The sequence below is a fragment of the Notothenia coriiceps genome, unplaced genomic scaffold (genome assembly GCF_000735185.1).
Source record: "Notothenia coriiceps isolate Sejong01 unplaced genomic scaffold, NC01 NC01_scaffold00028440, whole genome shotgun sequence".
In the NCBI taxonomy this organism is placed as follows: Eukaryota; Metazoa; Chordata; class Actinopteri; order Perciformes; family Nototheniidae; genus Notothenia; species Notothenia coriiceps.
The window spans coordinates 54,797-69,052 of record NW_011361141.1 but is presented as its reverse complement, the minus strand read 5'-3'; the positions used below and the strand labels follow the sequence as shown (position 1 = coordinate 69,052).

Below are 14,256 nucleotides of genomic sequence, written 5' to 3'. Positions count from 1 at the left end.
TGTTTAAAGCTGTGACTTTTTTACAACACAGACTATATCTCCCCTTGCTGCTAAATACCAATCAATTATGTGCAATATATATATGCCGTTAATAACTGTGTAATTTATAACTGGCTGCTAAATCCCTAGAACCGTTACAAGGTGTGTTTTTTTGCATTTTGTATCTTGTAAATTGGGTAACTTGCTGCAGTTAAATACCATCATACTATGTGCAATATGTGCTATATGTGCAATATATACATTATATACATATGCCATTAATAACTGTGTAATATATACCTGGCTGCTAAATCCTAAGAACTGTTACAGGATTTGTATTTTGGAAAGTATTTTTATTTTACTTTTATATTATATGTTTTATTATATCATAACTTAGTACTTTTTTCTTAACATAGGTAACATTAAGCTGTCTGTGGCTCTTTCCTGCTGTAACGATGCAAATGTCCCCTCTGTGGGACTAATAAAGGTATTCTGATTCTGATAAATGGCTTATTGAGCTACATATGTACAAACGCGTATCTCTTAACCCCTCAGAAGGCTCACCTGCGGGGCTCCGGGTGTGTCCAGCACCAGATCAGGCAGCTGTTGGAGCAGTTTGTCAAAGGAGTTCTCCATGTCGCTGTGGGACAGCACCGGCCCACACAGGTTGGCCAGCAGCTTGGAGGTGAGCTCCCGCTGGCTGGCCTTGGCCTCCAGGGCCAGCGACACGGCCAGCGAAGGAACCTCGCTCCGCATGGGACCCAGATTCAGTCCGGCAAGCATCTCCTGGAGGGGGAGAGGGACGTCAGCAAGGCGGGGGCTTCAAGGTTGTGTTAATGTCAATTCTTGTTATTCTTAGAGGACTGTTTATGTACACTCTTTGAGCACATTTTACCTACAGGTGGTTTCTGTGCACACTTACCGCTACTTCATTCGTGTCTCCATGTTCAAAGTACTCTTGCACTATAGGGGTGACCGTCTTCTGGAAGTCCTTCTCCTCCAGCGGGGGAACCACAGTCTCATACACACAGTTTTCCTGACCAAATACAAATACATTGCCAGTTAAATGTTTCAAATATGAAATAAGGATGACCTGCCAAGTATGCTGCCAATTGTTATCATGCATTAACATTTACTTCAGTTTTGAGTATTTAAATGATTATTTTATCCACAAAAACAGAAAGATTTGGAAAGCGTACACTATCATGCATGTTAGCAAAGAAACGTCACAAACTGCGGCTTCAAAAATTACCCCATAACAACAAATTCTCAATAAAATAAAAACGCACAATTTCTTTCTTTTTGTTTTGCAGGACTGTGAATTGGATTACATTGGATTTAACAAGTTATCAGACTATTCCAAACGTGACATTGATTAGGAAAATGTACAATATCAACGCCTGCATCAGTACCTGAGCTTCGTCGTAGTTGGGGTCTCTCTGATCAACCACCTCCCGTCCATAAACTTCCCCAGATCGGCCCCAAACACCTTTCCCTCCGGCCCCTCCTGTGGACAGAGATCGGTGATAATGTTAGACATGACACATCTGTATGCGTACATGCACTAAAACCTATATCTAAAAAATGTTAACCCAAGGACCAACCATGCTGTAAAATAATCCCTCCATCTAGGCAGGTGATGCCTTTTTATGTGTTACACAAAGAAACATGCTAAATCTTAGGTCAGCACAAACAGATCGAAGACAGTTCAAGATGTACCAGAAGCTTGTGTGCTTTAAAACCGCTATTCGTTCAAAATGTGGCATATGAAATGCCACTATATTTAGCACAGCCCACACTGGTTTTGCAAATCGGCTCTACTTGTGCACTAAGACATGGCAGATGCCAGTTTGCTTTCGCCAACAAATTCTGCACATGGGGTGCAATAACAGGATTCCACTGGCGTACCAGTTCTGTTATGAAACCAGAAGAACCAACAGACATCATGCCAAGAGAAACTACACTTGCTATAGTTCCACTGCCCATCAGGAAGAAAGCAAATAGACTAAACTGTCCTGCAGACAAAGAAGTGGGCATTGCATGCTTTCAACACGGAGTGAGGACGCACAGTGTGAGACAGCTGGACTATCAAAAGATCTTGGCACTTACTAAATTCTGTTCTGCTTATACATTGTGATGTTACTTCTAGAATATGGTCAAATGTAAGGCAGTTTAGAGCAGCCATCTTTAGTTTGATGAATACATTGGATAAACAAAGTAAGTCATTATGCAACATCAGGTAAATACTTCAGTAGGGTCCCCCATTACTAGACAGTGCACAAAGACACTTAGCAATCTCATACAGTGGGCCATCAACCTTATAAATGTCACTTTATAATAAACTGTTCAAATAAAAGCCAGCTGTCTCTGTACACAATCATGGCAGTCCAAAAGGTTTTATACACATCCAATGACATACCAATAATAATAACAGGAATCTTCTGTTACACTAAAACAAAGGTTACTATGTTACTTCTATACTAAGTATTGCAGAGCAGCCGGTAAAAAAAAAACGTACTTTTAAATCGGCGTGACCTTTTTAAAACCACCAAGCCATTTGTGTACATGCTAATTAGTTTATGGCTCATAGATGAATGCCAACAGATGATAACAAGAAGTTCACACAGTGATGATGATGCCGCCCCCCCCATGTAGAACTGCAACACCAAAGGCACTTTTATTCACTTTTAGTATCCTGTGTAAATGACCAGCAAAAGGTTATTCTTTGAAAAAAAGAGAAACTGAGACATTTGATCTATTTAGCAGCACCACATCACCATTTCCTACATACCTTTCTTTGGCAGGCCTCTGCCCTTGCCCAGTCGGGACTTCCTGTCCAGCAGCTTGCTCTTGGGGCTGGTGGGGGCCACAGAGGTTCCCCGGACAACTTCCCCATTATCGCTGAGAGAGTCCCCCCGGCCTGAGTCCCTGGAGGAGTTCTTCCTCAATCTCCGCTTGGCCTTCGCCTTGAGACGTGCTTCGTGGATGCTGTTGCTCGACGAGGTCAACCAGTTGCCATTTATCTCATTTTTTATGTTTTTGTTGACAACCAACCCTGCATTGTCTTCTTCTCCAGATAAAAAAGAGTCACTCAGGTCATCTGCCTCTGTTGGATTTCAAGGAAAATATGGGGTAAAGTTAATGTTAATAACATATGAGAAAGTGGATCTCAAGCTGAAATACATTTGATTCTTTCTTGTTTTACATTCCTAGGGGTCATGTGCATACACAATATACTCAGGAAAAGACGCTTAATATTCAAACTTATATATTGTAGTCAACTTTTATCTGCTGACACTCACAATATGTAGGATGAGCGACAACATGCAATCTATGCCAAAACCTGCAGGCAGTGCAAGAAAAATACGCACTAAAACCCACTTCCGCACGAAAAAGCCCCATTGCCCCATCTCAGACATAGCGGATGAGGCATTTTAATCGTCGTCACACTCACCAATGGGGTTTGCGTTGAGCCAGGCCTCGCAGTCAGTCATATTTTACAATAGAAAAGAGATTTTGCAGAAGAATAACGTGCAAATGATACCTGCAACGTATAACAATACACATCATTGTTATATGCAGAAAATAGTAATAACATGCCCAGACATGTTGCAAGGCAGCAGCCTCCCCTCCCCCGTTCATTCAAAGTCACTGTTGACAAACAATGGCTAGCGTTGCGCTAGCTTCAATGTTCCCTGTCATGATAAAGAGCTGCGTCAAAAGACTCCCGAGTATCTGACTACTCAAATACAACTATTACCACTCAAACATTATATGCTAATCAGCAGTTAAGACTTTATTTAATGTTCGTTTATATCGCTGACTCGACGCTGTTGTTGTATCGGCAGTAAAAGACAATATCTAACTAACGTCAACTGTCCTTTAGCTTGCGACAGCGATAACAAATACCTGTATCCTTCATGAACATGACATATAAAATATGCATTTCAATCTCCTTTGATTTGTCGATCGAATATCTCAGAACAAATACAAATCACTGACCGTCTGTTGCTTCCAAGCCTCAAACTCTGACACAGAGCTTTCCTTTTGTTTTTGTGTTATCTACCCAGCAACGCAGGCACGGAGGGCTGTGTTTTCCTCTTCGGATTGGCTGGAGGTGTGTGGGCTTTTAAACATACAACCAATGGAAATGCAACACGGGATTTTCTTCAAGCATTTTCCGTGTTGTTTAAAAAGTGCTGCCCTCTAGATCTGGTGCTGCAGAACAGCTCTTACTATTTTTGGGACTGCAAAGTTCAGTGTTTTATAATGATGGCGAGGATGATATTGATGAGAAATTGAGAATTATGAGTTTTTAGGAAGTTACCAATTAAGTAACACTGGAAGAGGTTGAACCACAGCAAAGCTAGAGAAATGTAGTTTGGTTTACTATTTCAAATGACTTTAAGTAAAAAGACTAAAGGAGTGACAACGACAATTAAAAAAAAGAAAACTATCAGGGTTGATGTTACCTTTCCAGAAAATCAAGAATATATTCAAACTAAGTTTAAAGATCTTAAGACTCACACATTTAGTTAAAGCACACCGATGGTTGTTCTGCCTCACCACTTGGAGGCACTCTTTTACAACTCCTTCACTCAAGTCTTAGCCTTGGGCTGATTCCCTGTCTTATGATGATAGTATACTACTATGCCTAAATAAATACACAATATGTTATATTCCACACAATTTATTCACGTTTTTCGCATTAAAAATCATATGAAAAGTTTGTCAAACAAAACAACACTATCATTGATGTCACAGGATCAGTATTCACAGTATACAAAAACAGAGTATGGCATGATATCCCTTTCTGAACAAGTCACGGTAAACATTGCATGATTGACTCTAATTAAACACATGGTCCAGTTTAAGGTCTCCGATATAAAGGCATTTACATATTTTGGCAAATATGACTGGGATTGTCTCATGATTTTCAACTCAAAATAAAACGTCACAAAAATAAATATATTATGATATAATATTTCGCAACATTATCAATCCAAATGGTTTACATTTTATTACCTTATTTACCATTACGCTATTTGTGCGCAAACTGGCACCAAGACTCTTATATAAATAAAAATGTAATGTTGTTTTCTAAGCTATACATTACAATCTATTAAACAAATACAACAAACCTGAGAATCAGTCGTAGTTTTTTAACTGAATAAAATATGACTTGCGACATATTTTAAGTCATTTTACAGATGTAAATGTGTAATCGTAGCTAACATTTAAACTCAGAAAATGGACTGAACATTTCCATTATTACAAATAAAAACATTTTATCACACACAATCCAATAAAGTAAGCTGTAAGGAAATGAATAAACCAAATCCAATAAAATTAAATATTGTAGCCTCACTTTACATTACACATCAGGTATGTACAAATTTGAGAGCACATGTGGGGCTGGGATTGTCAGTGCCATCGAACATATTTAGACATTCCTTCTGCCAAAATATCAAAACCAGTGCAATTGTCCACTTCCTCTGCAACACACACACAAATCCTTCCACTGTGAGACGTCACTGTGTAGCGGAGGGTTCAGAAAGTAAGCCCGACAGACCGTCCTCTGCCAGCTGGGACAGGTACTTCTGTGAACCAGAGGAGAAATTACAATCCAAAATAAATATATATAAAAAATGTGGTAATGTTTTCCCCAAATTACAACCCAGACCAAAACATCCATATAGAGGCTCCACAGGGAGGAAATATAAAAAGCAGCATCTTGCTAAATATCAGATTTGTAGTCTGACAACCAGACAAGCTTTTTGGAAACCAGCATGTTGTATTTTACTAAACATTTTTAAAGTAAAATTAAACATTTAATAAAAATGGTTTTCAGTTTATTCATCTGAAGTGAATTGCAGTCAAGAATACTTTTGAAAGGATTTTCCGCATTTTAATCTTTAAAATGAAGTATATGAATATAAAACCAGCAATCACCAGTCAGTAAAACTGCATCCGATAAGCTCGACTCAAATATCTGAGGATGGGAGACTAGATTTATCGGAGGCGGCTTTTTTCTCATCTGTTTTTTTTATTTTACTGCAGTTAAATATTTGGTTGAAAAGCTGTGCTTAATGATGTGTTGGAGTTTAAATTGAATTAATAATAATGTATACAAAAAGTTACAAATATCTGTTAATTGATATGTTAAAGATGTCTTTAGATGAGTAAAGTAAAACAAGAATCCTATGGTAAAGAAGGACCAAAAATAATGTAAAACCATTTTAATAGCAGAACACAAACAGAGAATCTTGACGGACAGCACATGTGTTAAAAAAAAAATGTTTTCCTCTTGGAATGTAATCCATCAAAGGTTTGAATCCCTACTCTCCGGCTTGCCTCAGCTGTGCCGCTGGGATGAGAAACGCAAGAAGGCTCAGTGCTGAGTAATCAGAAACTTAATACAGTTTCAAGTTTACGTGCAATGTGTATGTTCTTTCGTGTGTATGTTCTATTTTCTGTGCCCATCCTAATGCATTCAAGGCCTTTCTTTTGGATTAATCCGTTCATTTTCTTTGCAATTAAGTGTTAGGCTCGTATATTTTTTTTCTTGATTTAAAGAGTTAATCAATTATCAAAACTAACATTATTAGTTTCTTTGTATATTCATTGTTTTTTGCACTGCGGTTTTTAAAACACTATACTTGATTTAAGTAAGATTTATCCCCAAAATGTGACGATCATTGGAACGAAAAGGAAAACAAATAATGTAACATGTGCATATGCTGCATGCGTGTGAAGTAATAACTCACCAACTCAACAACAGGTGGTGTAGTCTTTTGTAATCTATTGAATTTTGCTACTAGACCACACTGACTTTGGACCACACCAGCAGTGTACAGTGTGGGCATACAGACTTTCATTTTAGCAGACACTAACTCCAGCTGGTATAAAAGGTTTGACAGTATATGCACAGAAAATATACAACATATCTACATAAACACAATATGCTTGCTCGTATAATTCATGGACATTTAATTCATCACCAGAGTGCAGTGTGTACCTGGAGGTTCCTGTAGTGCACGGTGCTGCGGCAGTGTGTACTCTTGGCCGTCTCCTCACTGTTATAGAACAGTTCGCAGAGCTCACAGTAGAAACCCATCCTCGGCACAATGAACTCCACTCCTGTTAGACAACAAACACAACTATAAGCTTCGTCTGACTGCATCAGCGTTTTGACATTTAAATGATATAGTTAAATAGTACTTTGCAATCGCATCATAAAGGGATTCTACAGGAAAAGTACAATTTAAGAACTTTTAAAGATTTTTAAGATCGTAGCGATTTAAATGTCATACCCATTTGTATTTTCAGAAGTATATTGGAAAATTAGAAGACTTTGAAAGAAAATGAATCCCGGAATTATTTAAGTACTAGAACACGTTAAATAGTACAAGAGTAAAATATAACCGCAATCTAAGTCTAAATCTAGTTTAATGTCAAATATTAAGGACTGCTTGCATAGCATAAAAACACGCTTCAGGGATGTGTTTGAGTAAATTCAATGAATAAACTTCATTTACCTGCTGGAATTCTTTTTTTTTGATGACCAACTTCTTTATTTTTTGTTTAACAGAACTATGAACTAATACAATTGTACTTGAGAGAAAATGCACATTGACAATTGAATGTAAAACTTTTTAACGATCACGGAAACTTTGAACAATGAACAAAGACCAATTATAGTAAAAAGGAAAGGATATTAATCTCTTACTTAATACTTCATATTTACGTTCACAGATAATACATAAAAACTATAAGTTCTACAACATCATTTTATAGCATGTTATTTTCACTCTGTCTGAGCACCAAAGTCTATTTGAACAACACACATCTGACCGTGACAGTAAGTAAACAAAAACAAAATTGCAACAACAACAACAACAACAACCGGATGAGTCATCTTTGTTAAATTTGTCTCAGACGTGCTGTCGATGGATACAGTTTGCTCTGCACACACAAACAGAGACAGCCGCTCGTGAGTCTGTACTGCGGTCTGCTGCTGATACCCGGCTCCACGGCTTACGTAAGTCTCCATGCAGCAGGCCCAACGGTGGCCGTGTCATTCTAGCCGTAATGATAATATAAATACTCATCTCTCAGGGGTGCATTGCACAAACTGCTCACGGAAATAGGTCAGCAAGTGTCCAAGCAATTCCAATCAATTAGAGTGCTAATGCAACAGGTTGTCAGTGCACTTATTAGTTGGCTACATGATAAGAGTTTATCTTTAGGACTTAAACCAAAAGACTCAACGTAGGCTACTTGTCTCTGTGAAAATAAGTCAATACAGACCTGGGCGTAATCCAGCCAGAGTAATCGGAGACCTTAAACTTGACATTTCTGACAGATTAAATAAAGTCACCAAGGATTTCAAATAAAGTGCATACAGTTCTCATTTGCAGTGTATTTTTAAACATTCAAGTTCAAATCAGAGGAGTTATAAAACTTGTGCCTACCCAAAGGGATGCTGTGTTCACTGACAGCTTTGTCTTGCTCACGAGACGGCGAGGGAGCCTCAATCTCTGTAAAAGGCATATTAATTATGAAAATGGCAGGACGCACAAAACATCACAAATTGTGCTTTTTGGGGGCGTGATCAGAGAGATCACAGTATACGCCACCCTTTTTAACACCTAGGTTACCAGAATGCAGTTTCGGACACACAAATCAATTTTTCTTTCTTTTTCTTTAAAAACAATCTAATTTCTCATACCTCATATCTTACGTTCGATAAACTTGTCATTCACTTTTACATACACTCCTTTTTTTCATCACAGTGCTATATTTTTATCTCATCATACGTCTTATTGACATTGTATCGTTTTATGATGTGTAAATATTTGAAACTATTTCCTTTGGAAATAAAAAAGACTGGTTGCAACAATAACTCCTGTTTGGAGTATAATCTATAGTTGTGATAAAAACTGCAGCCTTGTGTGTGAACTAGAGACAACCGAAACATAAATACTTAAATGATTGATTCATTATTTGACTAACTCTCTCCTATTTAGACTCTAAAAACGTAAACCATCCCAAATCTGATCACTGGATCTCACTTTGTTCTGCTGTAAACATTTGGCTTCCCTTATCTGAAAAATACCTTTTTTTAGAATGCCGTCCTTGTGATGAACCCCATTATTGATTTTTTCTGGGACCTTTCCTACTTCCACGTTTTTGCCATCTTCTGATACGTAAATATGATTTTCCATCAGCTCCTCTGAAGGCCCACTGCGGGTCACTTTGTCCTCTAAACATGTCTCCTCCAGGGCAGCTTTGAACTCCTCACTGGGGAAGTCACTGAGGTCAGTGACTGGTAGCTCAGGAGTCGCTGCACTGAACATCTGCTCTTCAGGACTGCTTGCACTTATAACATCCCCTTGCTTTTTGTTCACAGATGTTTCTTCTGGATGTCCAATATCCCTGCTAGATGTTTCCTGCACCTCCAAGGAGGAGGGGGTAGGGGGTGGTATGCACTCCTCTGCTGCTTCTTCACCTGTAGGCTCTTGGGGGCGGGATACAAACTCTTCTAGCTCGGGAAGGTCGGGCTCAACTATGGAATCATCTTCTCCTCCAACTTCATCTACAGTGACCAGTTCCTCCATGTTCTTAGGGTACCAGCAGTCTCCATCAGTATCATCTCCACTTTCCCACTCCTTCACCTTAGAGATTGGACCAAGAAAAGAGTTGATAATACTTCTATTCCAACTGAAGTAGCATTAACCTTCAAATTGCGGCATGAAGGAGTTTGAATGTGTAATAAATCAAATCATCACTTACAGTATTTCTTTCTTTACTACATTCTATCGTCTCTTTTGGCATGTCGCTTTGCTGAGGTGAAAACGATTTTTCTTTTGACTGGCATTCCTGGGAAAATAAATGATTAAGAAGGTAGAAGGATGTCCAATGTGAAGCAGTTTTACACACAACACTCTTACATATAGATATGATTCCAAAGTTACTCACAGTATTTTCAGTAGCATTTTCTTTATCGTGTTTGTCTGTAGTGGTGTGCCTCCTGCTTGTCTTTTTGCCCCTGCCCCTGTCTGGTGAACCCGGCCTCTTGTCCTCTAGTGTTCTGCGAAGTGGCTCCTCAGTTATCTCAAACACAGAATGCCTCGATCTATTATGGTAGTCGCTTCCATCTCTCCTCTTGGGCTTTGTGTCGTGCCTCTGGTATGGAGGTCTAGGCGGCTTGTCTGACTTGTACATTTGTTCCTTCATGTAGATGTCATCCTCCATGTTCCTGTACGAGTTGAAAGACATGCCTTGAGGGCTGCCTCGCGGTTGCCAGTCTCTGTTGCCCCTGATCCCTTCACCTCCGCCGCCTCCTCGCTCATCTGCAGATCTCGAGCTGATATGATCCAAGGGTTTCTGGTAAACCTTCCGGCGGTCGGCTGCTCGTCCACTAGACCGATCATCATCCACGCTTCCCTCATTTCTCCATGGGTCTTCCCTTTCCCTGTCGTCCTCACCCCTTCTCAAGTGTGACGACCGATCCCAGGAACCCTGGCGGGGGCCCAGGCCATTACTGCCTCTTTCCGGACCCCTGCAGGATGCGCCCTGGGGGCTGTGGGCTGAGCTGCATGATGTAAAACTTGGACTGTGGGAATGAGGGCTGAGGGATCGGCTGATTGGGCTGCGGGAGCGCGCTCTCTCTGGGATGTAGCTGCAAGGAGATGATGGAAAGATTACATGGAGAAATCCCATAAATCTGGATTTTGTGTTGCTATACATATGTACAGTATATATATATCACACTAACTCAACTTAAAGTGGACCTATCATGCTATATTTGACAAATATATTGTAGGGCCATACCTATACAAAACATGTCTGTGAAGTTTTTTTTTTTCAAAATAACAAACAGATCACCCATTGTCATGCCTCATACTGTTCAAAGCCCTCTTTTGAAGCCATGTTAGAGAAAGGCAGATTTTGGGTCTTTAGCTTGAAAAAAAGAAAGAAGAGGAGGCGGAGCTAATGCCTGATCAGAATTCTACCGGAGATAAAGTTAAATTCGGTTGTGATAAAACGCCATCCTGTTTAAACCACGTCAAGGATTATTTCTGAAATAGTATGGAGCTCAAATGCTTTTTCTCTTGCAGGTTTATCACAAGGTGAGTTCTTTTTTTATGTCCTGCTTTTTAAACAGTACAGGTTAGCTCTGAGTGTTAGCGAGGCTTGCTAATGTAAAAAAAGTCGAGATTACGTCCAAAACACGTCAGGCATTGTTTCTGATGGCAACTTTCTGACTTTCTGTGGGTCCGCCACCAATTATTCCGGGATGACGTCAGCTCGGATGGAATCTGTATCCGCTCGTTGTACACCCGTTTTTAAAAGATTTGGGTACGGAGGAAAAGAGAGGGTTTTATTTTCTGACGCTGCGTGAGTTCCCCGACGCACCGGGGACACATATTTATGAATAAAAGACATCACAAAGTGGATTTTGCATGATAGGTCCCCTTTAAGTTATTATCAGTGACATTTTCTACTCAATGATTTTGTATTTGCTCTTTTAGTGACTCAGTAAAAAGTATTCAAGATTAAGAGTCGAAAGAGAAGTGGCCTTACTGTTCGTGTTCTTGCATCTCATCCCTTTCCTGCTGAGAGGTGATGTCGTGGATGATTGTTTGAACATCTTTACCTGGTTTCTAAACAGAAAGGAAATTCACATTTTCACAATTTCTTATTTGGCAGCCTATAACTTATGTTAGCTGTTTACTTTGTTAATTTAGTCTTACCTTGAGTTGCAGCTCCTTGTATCTCTTAGACATTCGTATGAGAAGTTTTTGATTGTTAATCGTAGCTGGAGTAAGTTGATAGTATTGAACCATGGCCTGAGCGGCTTCAACATATGCCATCTCAAGAAATGCCTGAAGGGAGAACAGAAAATTGCTCAAACAATATTCCATTATATAGTTGTACCCTGTACAAACCTGTTTAATATCTAGGATTTGAGACTGGATTCAAGCTAATGTTTGAAAATCATCATCACAAGTTAACACATTTCCACGCTATAATAAATCACCAGAACAGTTACTTAAGTGCCTGTAACCAATACCACGATTTTTGTTTAAATATGATAGGGGTAATATTAATGACGCGGCAGCAAGAGAGTGAGCTGTCATGTTCTGGTAGTTAAACTGCCAGTAAGATATGACAAAATATATGATATCACACAACAGCTGCAGAATAACTGTTGATAATTGCACATTGATACTTTGGTTATTGACAAAAATAATTTGAAATTTAAATATTTGTTCAACTATGTTTTTCTTACTCGACAGGAAAGAACTCTGTTGAAGCCCTGAGAGGTAAAACCTATAAATATGCATTGGTTTATATGAATAAGAAATTAACGGTGAATAATAATGTTCTTGTACCTGATGGGTGGAGCGCATGAGGATGTAGTTGGTGACTTTGCCAAAGGGTATTCCCAGGTGGATGACATCATTCTCAGTGCAGCTGCCTTCAGGGAGGTTGCAGATGTGAACGACCCGCCCTATTGTTGCCTGTATGGGTGGAAATGGCTGCAATTAATGGGACATTTATAACCATACATCACACTGATCTCTTAAAAAAAATGTATTGAACATCTGAAAATAACTGTTGTTCAACTGCAGTTCATCTAATGGCCACGTATGGCTTGCTCCAAAAGCATGAAATTCCCAGTGTTAAAACGCAGTGTCTGGCTCACGTCTCTCAGTGCATGTCTGCAAACCATTTGGAGCTGAATCTGACTAGAAGACTATCACCATCAGCGTTTCTGTTGTTTCCCCGGCTCACACTGCAAGGAATCTGGGTGTGACACTGGATGACCAACTGTCCTTTACTGCAAACATCATTGCTACAACCCACTCCTGCGGATACACTCTCTACAACATCAGAAATATACTTTACCTACTGACCCAGAAGGCAACGCAGGTCCTGGTCCAGGCTCTTTTCATCTCACGCCTTGATTACTGCAACTCACTCCTGGCTGGCCTACATGCAAGTGCCATTCAATCCCTGCAGATCCTCCAGCATACAGTAGCCAGACAGGTCTCTAATCTACCTAAGTTCTCTCATTCATACCAGCCAGTCACTGCTCTCGCATCGGGCAGTTCTACCCCACTGCAAGTAGGACGCTAGTACCCCTCCAGAAAAACACGGTTGTTTTCTATCCTGGCTTCAATATGTCCAAACAAGCTGCTCCTTCATATTATGACGGCTGATAGTCTACATATCTTGCGTCACAGACTGAAAACCAACCTGTCGCGACTGCTCATTGGCCATTAAAAGCTGACACAAAAACTGTGTAGTATTAAAAAAAGGTTTGGAACTAATGAGCCACTAACAGCCCCTGCCGGGCCTTGTCATTCCCTAGCTCCACCCTCTCAACCAAATATGGTGATTTTCTTGCTCTGAAAAAAAAACCAATATGACTACATCCAACATCTCAAACTAGAGGCTTCAAAACAGGAGCCCAAAACCCAATGGGTGATGTCACAGTGACCAAATCCACTTCTTAATATGGATAACACTTTACAGTCAAAAAAGTATACATATAAAATTGTATATGTGATCTCTCAACAATCTTTGTATTACATCAGAAGGATCAGACTGTAAGAAATAAATCTGTCTAACATCAATGTAACACTATCACACAGTATGTCATGTCATTTTCCCTCCTTGATGCAACCCATCTCATTTCATCTATTAATAGTTCCTTGGCAGTAGTGCAGTGGCGATAATGGAAGTATACTTGTTTGGATTTAGAGACTTGTCAGCTGACAGGCCCCAGACATTTCACACATTTGATACAAATCCCTCATGGCTGCCAACTATAGCGACCTGCATAGCTTTTTAACTTAAAGGAGAGTGACTAAATTAGATGGTAAAACTGATACAGACCCATTTGGATATAGATATGTTATATCACTATTTGTGCCTTATTATTTACTCTTAAACTATATATTTTTATATTCTATAAGGAAGACAATGTTAAGATTTTATAGTCTTGCTTTCCTTGTGTACGAAGATCTTATTAAGGTAATAGATAATGTAGAGAACTACATGGCAGGGACTGTGGATGTTGTGGAGAGGAAGACTGAGGTCCATCATGCATTGTAAGCATGCTAATAGTGGTTGTTTCACCGCTCCTATTAGTTTTGCTAGATCATTTACCTACAAAATTACTAACTTTAAAAATGAAAAGACAAGTACCACCTACTGTTTATTTATCATCTAACTAACCGGCGCACATACCGCTTGACACTT

At 39.5% G+C, this 14,256-nt stretch overlaps 2 protein-coding genes across 2 annotated transcripts; both read right to left on the bottom strand.

Annotated features, from left to right (window-relative positions):
• Positions 1 to 507: 507 nt before the first annotated feature.
• LOC104958203 (programmed cell death protein 4-like) lies at positions 508 to 4,074 on the bottom strand. The gene is made up of 6 exons (XM_010785928.1): positions 3,982 to 4,074; positions 3,434 to 3,523; positions 2,771 to 3,085; positions 1,392 to 1,486; positions 902 to 1,015; positions 508 to 765 (listed from the first exon to the last, which is right to left on the bottom strand). Exons 2-6 carry the CDS (start codon positions 3,471 to 3,473, stop codon positions 523 to 525), a joined length of 807 nt encoding a protein of 268 aa, XP_010784230.1. The 5' UTR covers positions 3,474 to 3,523; positions 3,982 to 4,074; the 3' UTR covers positions 508 to 522.
• A 600-nt stretch (positions 4,075 to 4,674) lies between these two features.
• On the bottom strand, positions 4,675 to 12,944 carry LOC104958204 (RNA-binding protein 20-like). Its single transcript, XM_010785929.1, has 10 exons — positions 12,906 to 12,944; positions 12,381 to 12,527; positions 11,739 to 11,870; positions 11,569 to 11,648; positions 9,961 to 10,663; positions 9,775 to 9,861; positions 9,098 to 9,656; positions 8,454 to 8,519; positions 6,998 to 7,119; positions 4,675 to 5,579 (listed from the first exon to the last, which is right to left on the bottom strand). The coding sequence occupies exons 1-10, from the start codon at positions 12,942 to 12,944 to the stop codon at positions 5,511 to 5,513; spliced, it is 2,004 nt and encodes a 667-aa protein (XP_010784231.1). The 3' UTR covers positions 4,675 to 5,510.
• Positions 12,945 to 14,256: the final 1,312 nt, after the last annotated feature.

What these genes read in the sequence shown, in the direction of transcription:
- LOC104958203 (XM_010785928.1), bottom strand. Translation starts at nt 3,473, where the DNA reads ATGACTGACTGCGAGGCCTGGCTCAACGCAAACCCCATTG. An exon ending in GCTCAACGCAAACCCCATTG is followed by an intron (nt 3,086 to 3,433) that starts GTGAGTGTGACG and finishes GAAATCCAACAG; the next exon opens with AGGCAGATGACCTGAGTGAC. An exon ending in CCAACTACGACGAAGCTCAG is followed by an intron (nt 1,016 to 1,391) that starts GTACTGATGCAG and finishes GTATTTGGTCAG; the next exon opens with GAAAACTGTGTGTATGAGAC.
- LOC104958204 (XM_010785929.1), bottom strand. Translation starts at nt 12,944, where the DNA reads ATGAAAAGAGCCTGGACCAGGACCTGCGTTGCCTTCTGG. An exon ending in GGACCTGCGTTGCCTTCTGG is followed by an intron (nt 12,528 to 12,905) that starts GTCAGTAGGTAA and finishes CATTAATTGCAG; the next exon opens with CCATTTCCACCCATACAGGC. An exon ending in GAGATGCAAGAACACGAACA is followed by an intron (nt 10,664 to 11,568) that starts GTAAGGCCACTT and finishes ATCTCCTTGCAG; the next exon opens with CTACATCCCAGAGAGAGCGC.